The sequence below is a fragment of the Polyodon spathula genome, chromosome 5, assembly GCF_017654505.1.
Source record: "Polyodon spathula isolate WHYD16114869_AA chromosome 5, ASM1765450v1, whole genome shotgun sequence".
Lineage (NCBI taxonomy): Eukaryota > Metazoa > Chordata > Actinopteri > Acipenseriformes > Polyodontidae > Polyodon > Polyodon spathula.
The window spans coordinates 77,888,117-77,898,870 of record NC_054538.1 but is presented as its reverse complement, the minus strand read 5'-3'; the positions used below and the strand labels follow the sequence as shown (position 1 = coordinate 77,898,870).

The 10,754-nt window shown below is 41.9% G+C and overlaps 1 protein-coding gene across 2 annotated transcripts in view; it reads left to right on the top strand.

The window, feature by feature from the left end:
• Window positions 1-516: 516 nt before the first annotated feature.
• The window catches only part of LOC121316347 (calmodulin-lysine N-methyltransferase-like), a 157,388-nt gene continuing 147,150 nt past the window's right edge, over window positions 517-10,754 (top strand). For both annotated transcript variants that reach the window (XM_041251414.1, XM_041251412.1), the window contains exons 1-3: window positions 517-873; window positions 2,181-2,380; window positions 5,709-5,773. In XM_041251414.1, coding sequence (XP_041107348.1) covers window positions 778-873; window positions 2,181-2,380; window positions 5,709-5,773 — 361 coding nt within the window. In that variant the 5' untranslated portion in view covers window positions 517-777. The remainder of the gene's footprint in view (window positions 874-2,180; window positions 2,381-5,708; window positions 5,774-10,754) is intronic.

Genomic DNA, 10,754 nt, shown 5'->3' with positions numbered 1-10,754 from the left:
TAAACAGCTTTTAAAACGTTTTAAAAGACAAGCATAATGAAACCAAGGAGATCAGAAAAAAGCACGTAGACCCTGCGAGGATTTAGGCTGTCTAAACCCGTGACACACATTGCATACTGCATTGCCTCTGGTTCATACACCCGCGGCGTAAAGGAATATCCGCTACAAAGTGTTCTGAGGGCATCAGATGATTCCAGGGCATTGCCATTTACTCCCACCTTTCACTTCCACAGCTCGGCAACTCTACGAAATCAAGCCGCCCTGTTCCTAACCAGTAAGATTCATCCGATGCGCTCAGAACACCTTCTAGGGGATAATCCTATGTGCTGCTCAAGCATCCCCAAATAATCCTGGAGCGCTTTCTGATGGCGTGGCCAGGGTAAACTAATCACCACCAGAGTCGAACCTAATTCTGCCCAATCTTGCAGATTGACCACGTCTGTGATCTATCGCTTTCCCCTGATTACCCGAGTAACAGGAAGTGTACGGAAGTAACATGCTTCCATATACAGCAGCACTTGCTACCACTGCCATAGTACTACAGTGCTGCCGGACAGGAAAATACCTACGCAGGGTTTTTCTTTTTTTTTTTTTTTTTTTTTTTTAAAATTATTATTATTTTTTTATTTAAAGAAAACGTGGAACCCAAAATAACCCTATTATTTAAAAGAAGCAGACAGGGCACAGGACTGCATAGTATAGATTGGGTTGCACTGGTGCATACACACAACAACAGGTGGTCCGGTTTTTAGAGAGCCAGATCTGTCAGTTCAGACAATGTTGACAAACAATGACAGGTGCTCCCAGAACAACACGGACGCCACAGAGTGCAAACCCGAGGCGGCCAAGGCGCGATGGAGTCTCCTCCGGCAGGTAAGCAGGGTGCTTCGTGTGCGCGTTCGTCTCACACAGTGTACGGGGTTATAGTAACGTACAGTACATTAGTGTGCGTGGATAATTTGCCTTCTTGTTTCTGGTATTCTTTCACTAAGTAATTAAAGAGTAGTAAAGTACTGTACAGAACATATTACGTTGCCAGATATAAATAAAACAACAAAACAAAACAGTTGGAGGTCTTGTGTAATAAAGTAACACTGTATAAAGTTAGGATAAGCTGGAGCAACAACTCTGCAAATGGGCTACCTGTTGTACTGCATTAGAGGAGCGGCTAACAGCGCACCTGTCGTGTCCAACATTGCGTTCATTATTAAACAAGGCGAAGTTGGCAGAAAGCGTTGGGAGGTAAGGTTTGCTTGCCACTGTCAGATTGGTTTGTGGGGTACAGACAATCGCTTTTGTTGCATCGTCGTGTATGAACTTGTAGTATGTAAATATAGTTTTTATTGGTTTCTTTAATTACACTCCGTTATTATATTTAATTGAATGAAAGCAATACCGCTGTGCCGGTGTAGTGGTTTGAGACGACACTGCCACAGTCCTGTGACGATGGGTTCTATCCTTATCCCGGCGCATAGGTGTGACCTTGTAGGGAGGCTTTTACTGGCTCCACCCAAAGACCAGGAATGGAACTGGAGTAGAAGGAGGACCTCTGCTGGAAATTAGATGGAAAGCTTTAAGAAATGGGTTTTTTTTTGTTGTTTTTTTAGACGGGAGGTACTGTAATGTATTAGTTCAGTGTCCTTCAGACACACTGCACTACATATATATATTTTTCCATTGCATTTTAGGGAGAGGGCAGCCCTTGTTGACACTCCAGTTTGTTTAAATATCTAGAGACGTTTTAACAGTAGGGACACTAACCTTCCATTTAAAATCTGCTTGCCATTGGGGTCCCATATATATTGACCCCGCTGTGCTTTGCTGTCTCAGGTGTTAAAGCAGAGGGTTAAGGTTAGGGTTAAATTGCTGTGCTCCTGTTCAGAATGCTTCCCATTTCCGTGGCTGTGCTGTCAGTGTTTGTGACCCCGCTGTGCTTTGCTGTCTCAGGTGTTAAAGCAGAGGGTTAAGGTTAGGGTTAAATTGCTGTGCTCCTGTTCAGAATGCTTCCCATTTCCGTGGCTGTGCTTTCAGTGTTTGTGACCCCACTGTGCTTTGCTGTCTCAGGTGTTGAGCAGAGGGTTAAGGTTAGGGTTAAATTGCTGTGCTCCTGTTCAGAATGTTTCCCATTTCCGTGGCTGTGCTTTCAGTGTTTGTGACCCCGCTGTGCTTTGCTGTCTCAGGTGTTAAAGCAGAGGCAGCCGGACAGTATCAGTATGCAGCAGATATCCGTGCGCAGATTCTCCTCCTTCAACCTCTTCACAAGAACCAGAGTGAAGGAGCTGGACAGAGAGGAGTCGGGAGGAGGAGGAGAAGTAGGAGGAGCGGGGCAGTGGGTCCAATACACAAGTGCTTCATTTCCACAGTACAGTGCCTTTTTAAGGTAAGTGTCAGTATTACAAGCTGTATTGCTGCAGGAATGGAATTAGATTCCTGCTGCAGTGCGGTTTGAGCAATACCAGACATTCATTGAGCACACCTGAACTTAGAGTACAGTGGTTTGTCAGTGTAAGCTCAGGCTGGATTAAAGTTTCAGTAAAAGCTGGGGTATCTTATGTTTGATTCACATACTGCGTGTTTGTAAGGAGGCATTGTGATCCAGTGGTTAAAGTCCAGGGCTTGTAACCATAAGGTCACCGGTTCAAATCCCACCTCTGCCAATGACTGACAAATCACTGAACCTTCTTGTGCTCCATCCTGCATATGAGATGTTAAATCAGTGTCCTATTGTAAGTGACTCTGCATATAATGCACAGTTCACAGCCTACCTCTGTAAAGTGCTTTGTAATGGTGGTCCAGTATGAAAGGCGCTATATAAACATAAAGCTATTATTATTATTATTATTTGTGAATGGCTTTGGAGTCATGTGAATTCTCATTAAGGTATTACAATCCATTATTAGTAGCACAGGCAATCTCTTATAAAAGTTTACCCTCATTAGAACTGCACTGTTCCCTTGCTTTTCCTGTGGTCACAACTGCATTAACCATAGTTTAACATGGTTGGCCGTGATTTTCAATATGCTTAACCTTATAACTCTGGGCTTTTAAAAGTTTGCCAAATAATTGCCAAATAATAGGTCTCTGTAAAACATACTTGCAAGGGCACATGCAGCATTGTGCAGATTTATTAGAACACCCCATTGCTTCTGTTTTGATTTGTTGTGCATATGAAATCAAACCACTGGAACTGAATACTTTGGAAATTGTCAAAATAGACACATTAGTAATTGTCTAATTTAATTGAGGACTTGCAATTAATTTAAAACAGTAAGAGGCAAGGAACGCAGAGCCACAAATTGTAAAATGCTTGAGACTTTTTAGAAGATGTTTAAAATGCCTAATTAAAGCACTTTAATTAAATTAAAGTGGTCTAACATTTTCACACATGAGTGCCTATTGTTTCTATATCACTGATTACTGAGTGGAAAATAAAATTCTCACCCAGAGGTTTTCTTGCAGATAGGTATATAAAGGATTTAAATGAGAAATGGTGAGGTGCTCTAATACATGTGCACACCACTGTACATTAGCAACTCTGCTGCTGTCAATCAGACAGAACCTTGAGCCAGAGATTTAGATATCATCACTGGGATGGCCAAACAGGACTCTTCTTTGACACCATGATCAACTGTATTGGTCTAAATAGTGGAGGTTCTTCAACTCTATATTGATATTGGTTGTGTTTTTCCAACAGGGTCATTTATTGACAGCTGATGTATAATATTTGTTAACTAATTACAATAATAATAATAAAAAGACAACAAACAATGAACAGGTTTATACAGAATGGGATATCAGCTTCAAATAAAAGCTATTTAAATCACATGCAAGGAGCATACAGTAAACAAAAGAGCAACTGCAAAAGCAACAGAATGATCAGTGAGAGCAGGTAATATGATCAGAGTTGGGAGCTTGTGTGCAGGCATTAACAGGCCTATATGTTTGACTGAGCCTGTCCTGGGATGTGTAGTGCAAGTGCAGCGCGAGGCCTGAGGGGGCACTGTTTGTGTGTGTGCTCAGAGAGAGAGAAAGTTATTTAAAATAACTCGAGGCTTCGCTGTATAAGCAATTACATCCTGGTAATAAGGCTGACTGAGAATGTCACCTGGTTTGTTCAGATAACCCACACAAACATTCAAAGGTTTATTTTGAAGGGCCACTGGCAGCGAGTGAGAGAAATGAATTTATTTCCACAGGGTATCCTTCAGAAAGCAGTTCAGAGAGATCTGGGAAAAGTGGGCTGTGGCAGTTAACCTTAACATGACAAATCAGAGAAAAAAAAAACAACAGCATGGTTTTGATGAAGTGACCCCTCTGTATTTAATGATGTATGTTGCTGACTGTCCAGCTGCTGTATAACTTTTTTTTGCAACTAGTTTGGCCAATTAGTGCTCATCTAGTTCCTCATAGCTGATTGATTATATATTGAAAAAAAGAGTCTGAAATCAGAAATGATTTATGTTGAGGAAATCTCTCAATCACAGTAGAAATACAGAGTTATTATAATTGGTTGTATCAGTATGTGATAGTACTAGTAAAAGCACACCCCAGATGACTCAGTTTATTAGACCCCCCCCCCCCCCCACATGCCTACCCTTATGTTGCAATGTTCACTGTACACCTCCTCCTTTTAACCCCTTAATGTACACAAGGAATTGAATGGTTGTTTCAAACGGTTGCTTCTTAAAAGACATTTGAGTGACTCAAGTATAACAAAGAGGAAACTGACAATTTGGATGACCAGCTCCACCTGTCAGGAAATTGTAAACCCTGTGTCATACACCTCATTCAAAAATAAGACACAGTAAAAAAAATCCCTGGTGTCCAGCCTGAATAAACAGGGTTAAACAGCATCTGTAATCTAACCAAATTGGACACCTCAAAAAGGTGGCTGCCCTAACCATATCCTCCGTACACTGTATCAAGGCCGCTGGAACTACGGGTGCTTTGCTTTGCATGGCTTCTATCATATACACAGGTTACAGTTGTGTTCAATGGCTTTCAGCACCCCGACTTTAAAAATTGTTCCAGTGCCACTGCACTATAGGATGTATGCACCTCCTTCTCTGCCAGGTAAGACTTGGCACACTGCCTGTGTAGAATGGGTGGCTGGTTTCTACACATTGTTATATTTAACTTCCCCTTGTGGCAGGCAGCAGAAGCACACCCAGCCTGCCACCAGAATCCTCATCTACAGTGATATACTGTAGGCCTGAACTGGAGCTCAGCTTAGCCTCCAGGGATCACCAGTCTGGAAGTGCACTAGCAGATAAGGCTGTGAGACTACTCTACATAGGATTAAATGATTACACTTTTGAAATGCAAGTTGTGTAAATAATAATAATTTACAGTTTAAAATATAATTTCATTTTTTTATTAAAGTACACACGATTTATCATTTATAGTACTACAGTAACCACACTGCAATACAGTGAAACGCCTTTACTCAAATTGTACATTTTTACCTTGTCTGGAAGTTGTATAAATATCCCTTTTGCAGTGCTGTGTTTGTATTTTATTTCACATTTTTCACATACGGTAGTATAGTTGTGTACAATGTGTCAAGAACTGTTTCATAATACACTACATGATCAGTTAAACTTAGTTTATTTCAATATTACTGCTGAGTGTATAATTGATTGCCTGACATAACACCGCAGGCATGAACTAAAAACGGATTTGTTTATTTATTGATGTGTTTTTTCCAGAGATAACCTTGGACCTTTAAAAGTGGACGAGGTTCTCACCAGCTTTGACAACACCGGGAATGTCTGTAAGTGTGATCTGTTTCTATCATTGCATGCCTTCTGTGCACCTGTCTGTGTGCAAGAGGTTTCTGAGTATGTTCAGATACCAATACAGTGTGATGAGTGGCTGGCGGTCAATGAATTTAGTACTTGCTTGGAAAGTGTAGTTAAGCAGTATACTGTATTTATTTTACCAAGGCCCGTTCCCAACAGCACGATGCAATGAAGCCAGCTACATTCACACATGCAGATGCACAACATTAGCTATGAGACTGCATTAGTCATTCTTACAAATCAGATACTAACCAAAGAAAATGTTCAATGCTATGTAAAGAAGGTGTGGGCTGGTTAGAGTGGATGGCAGTCCTTGTTTTGAAGTACTCTGTGCACATGGTACTTGTACCAGGACCTTTTAAAATAGCTTAATATTCAAAGCAATAACAGTGGGGCTTTAATGTTAACTACCCAAGCCTGTCATACAGTCTATATGCAGTGGTGTGTCAGCAGAGAACAGGTGCACTGTATTTAGGCTGAAAGCGTGTACGAAGTCCTGATGTTTTATTCTGTGGCCCCCAGGTGAGTATGTTTTGCTGCACTGTTTGCTTTCTAGGTAATGAAGATCTTTCTTTTGCTTCACATCAGAATGAAACTGTAAGTGTATTTGTAGCAGCCCTGCCCCCAGGAGCTCAGTATTGTATCGTGATTACAAACTGCTGCAGTAGCACCCCACACCCTTGCCTGTGTCCATGTGGAAGCAGTGTGCTGCTCCTCTCAATCAGTCTCTGTGCCACTAGCTGGCACCACTGCACAGGAGATGAGTGGAAAGACTAGAGAGAGAGAGTTTATCAGATGCATGAGTACTGAGGGGTGTGAGGTGAAGATGTATCATTAGGAAGAATGCACCGTGGCATTAAAGCAAGTGCAGACTTCATTAAATACCCAATAGGCTGGTGCTCTGTGTCCTTGACTGACAGATTCCTGTGGTCAGAGTGTGTGGGCAACTCTTCAGAGTTTTATCCAGTGGTGAATGAAAAATAATTAAAAATACTTGTTATGCAATAGCTGATCAAAAAAGAAGATTCTAAAAAATGAAAGTGTGATACAATACAAGGGGGTCATGTAGGACAGAAAAACACATTTTGTATTCTGATGGGATCCACATAACGTTGTGCGCAACCTGACAGTCTTAAAAAAAAATGATCACTACAGCCTCTCTGCATTGTGGAATGGTGTGTATGATCAGTACAGCCTCTCTGCATTGTGGAATGGTGTGTATGATCAGTACAGCTTCTCAGCATTGTGGAATGGTGTGTATGATCAGCACAGCCTCTCTGCATTGTGGAATGGTGTGTATGATCAGTACAGCCTCTCTGCATTGTGGAATGGTGTGTATGATCAGTACAGCTTCTCTGCATTGTGGAATGGTGTGTATGATCAGTACAGCTTCTCAGCATTGTGGAATGGTGTGTATGATCAGCACAGCCTCTCTGCATTGTGGAATGGTGTGTATGATCAGCACAGCCTCTCTGCATTGTGGAATGGTGTGTATGATCAGCACAGCCTCTCTGCATTGTGGAATGGTGTGTATGATCAGCACAGCCTCTCTGCATTGTGGAATGGTGTGTATGATCAGCACAGCCTCTCTGCATTGTGGAATGGTGTGTATGATCAGCACAGCCTCTCTGCATTGTGGAATGGTGTGTATGATCAGCACAGCTTCTCTGCATTGTGGATTGGTGTGTATGATCAGTACAGCCTCTCTGCATGGTGGAATGGTGTGTATGAGCAGCGCAGCATCTCTGCATTGTGGAATGGTGTGTATGATCAGCACAGCCTCTCTGCATTGTGGAATGGTGTGTATGATCAGCACAGCCTCTCTGCATTGTGGAATGGTGTGTATGATCAGCACAGCCTCTCTGCATTGTGGAATGGTGTGTATGATCAGCACAGCCTCTCTGCATTGTGGAATGGTGTGTATGATCAGTACAGCCTCTCTACATTGTGTAATGGTGTGTATGATCAGCACAGCCTCTCTGCATTGTGGAATGGTGTGTATGATCAGTACAGCCTCTCTACATTGTGGAATGGTGTGTATGATCAGTACAGCCTCTCTGCATTGTGGAATGGTGTGTATGAGCAGCGCAGCCTCTCTACATTGTGTAATGGTGTGTATGATCAGCACAGCCTCTCTGCATTGTGGAATGGTGTGTATGATCAGTACAGCCTCTCTGCATTGTGGAATGGTGTGTATGAGCAGCGCAGCCTCTCTACATTGTGTAATGGTGTGTATGATCAGCACAGCCTCTCTGCATTGTGGAATGGTGTGTATGATCAGTACAGCCTCTCTACATTGTGGAATGGTGTGTATGATCAGTACAGCCTCTCTGCATTGTGGAATGGTGTGTATGATCAGTACATCCTCTCTGCATTGTGGAATGGTGTGTATGATCAGTACAGCCTCTCTGCATTGTGGAATGGTGTGTATGATCAGCACAGCCTCTCTGCATTGTGGAATGGTGTGTATGATCAGCACAGCCTCTCTGCATTGTGGAATGGTGTTTGTGATCAGTACAGCCTCTCTGCATTGTGGAATGGTGTGTATGATCAGTACAGCCTCTCTACATTGTGGAATGGTGTGTATGATCAATACAGCCTCTCTGCATTGTGGAAGGGCTTTCACAGAGAGCTGAACTGTAGAATGGAGCAGAAACACAAAGGAATTACATTTTAGAGTAAAATAGATTGTGGGATATTGCAGCTTTAAGCACAATGTTTACCTTATGTTTACATGGGAGTGCAGTAGGTATTCTTTTGTCCTTCTGTAGCACTTAATGTGTAATTGGTGGCCACTTAAAATGAAGCATGTTACCCAGTCCCTGGCTGAAGGTTGTTAATGGAGCTCCTTTATAGATTTCACAAATAAACAGGTGACCTAGAATTAATGCTGCAAGAGTAAATGTTAGAGCAGATCTTTGCTATAGAGATATATTTTTATAGCAATAACTTTGGTATGAAGATCTGTTCTGCTTGCTCCACGATAGTGCACTCTGACTTCTTGGTTGCTAAGAGTCATGGGTGACACCTAGATAATCATGTGAGTCACAGGAGCGAGTTCCAAAGGCTTTTGGGTAATCAAGCCACTGTAAAAATTCTATTATATAGCATTAAAAAATTGAGATTTAGTTGTTTCGTTTAAAGGGAGTGTCAAATCAAATTAGAATTTTGCTGCACAGTTAACCCATAGCACCACCCTTAGCAGCTAAACAGACTAAACACAGTTATTGCTGTGCTTGCCATATAAATGATAAAACAGAAACAAACTTTTTTTTTGGTCTTATTATTTCTCAATGGTATGATACTGTACAGATGTAACTTTGAGATGATACAGTGTTAATTGAAACAGTAAAAATAACACATTTAAATGGCCATGCTTCTATTTTGTTGAAAAAAACAAACACAAAAAAAATGCTGTAACATTTTCAGTTGTAATTCCACATTTTGCCTCTGGGAAAGGTTGGGCTCTTTTCTTTTCTGCTAACTGGTCTTTAAGTGTGAACTGTGTTAATGTCAGGAACTGGAGTCACTGCACTCCTCTATCCTCAGAGCCCTGCTGCTTGGTAAAGTGCCATCTTCAGCAAGGACAGAACTTCTTGCCACCGAAATCATCTCCCAGCATTTTGCCTTTCAGCAAAACACAAAGGGTAATTGAATTGCTGTGCTCATTAATTGCCTGCAGCTTAATATCAGTACAGCATGGCGATACAGGCTGGTCACCCCTCCCAACACAGAGGACACATGAACTGATGCGTTGTGTCTGCGCGGCTGTATTGTACCGAGCGGTACACGCAGCTGGACTTGAATGGGAGAAGCGGGTGGGTGGGGTGGGGGGTGCTTTGTAATCTGACAGCTTGTAATGTAAGAGTAATACATTTGTGTTTGGGAAGAAGTGCATTGTCTGCACTAAAACACCATCCCCAAGCAGTCTGCCGTCCTGTCTGTCTGTCTGTCTGTCTGTCTGTCTGTCTGTCTGTCTGTCTGTCTGTCTGTCTGCTGTCCGTCTTGCACTCTGTTATATGAATAAAGATTAAATAGCAGACTGGCTGTACTTGAAATATCCCAGCTGTGTCTGGTAATTAGTGGTAATGAATGAATATCTTGGGAGAGTTTAAAATGCTTACATTCTTAAAGGAGTGCAAACCAAGGCCTTCAAATACATTAGCAGCATTATCACTGGTCCCTGCGTAAGATCTTTGAGTTCTTTTATGTATTTTCCTTTATTTGGGGATACTGTGTACAGACTGTGCATGCACCGTCCCATAGCAAAGGAAGTTTACTTGGCCTTGTTCCTGGTACCATCTGGTAAAGGCAGGGACGGCGTCACGCTTGGGCCTGAGGGGCCTGGGCCCACCCATTTTGCTCATGGACCCAGCCAGTTATGGGGCGATTGACAATTAAAAACACTTCATGCCAAACTGTATCAGACTGTAATCCGCTGCGGCTAGACTAGCTCATCCTCGTGGTTCAAAAATATATCCTTCCCGCCCACCTCAGTACTGTTGTCATGGCTATGAAAAAAAGAACTGAGATATGAGATCTTGCATCTTCAATAGTATAGTATCGAAATTAAGCGCGTCGGCAGCAAACATGCAGAAACATTTCTTTCATTGCAAGGCACGCAAGCAACCAGCTGCTGTTTTGTTATTTATACTATATAAATGGGTAATTGTATGTACAAAATAGTGTGATATCTTGTAACAATTGTAAGTCGCCCTGGATAATGGTGTCTGCTAAGATATATTATAATAATACAGAATGTTTGGCCAACTTTGCAGTAAACCGGAGCTAACCGGAGATATTTGTGTCTTACGCGTTAGCTACAGTATGTCCCAACAAATTTAGGAAAAAGAAAATGAAGCGACAATCAACAAATGTGCAAGTAATGTAAGTACCTTCATTTAATGTTTTCAATTTGAATTCAGTTGACTGGTACAGCTGACATGTATGTTA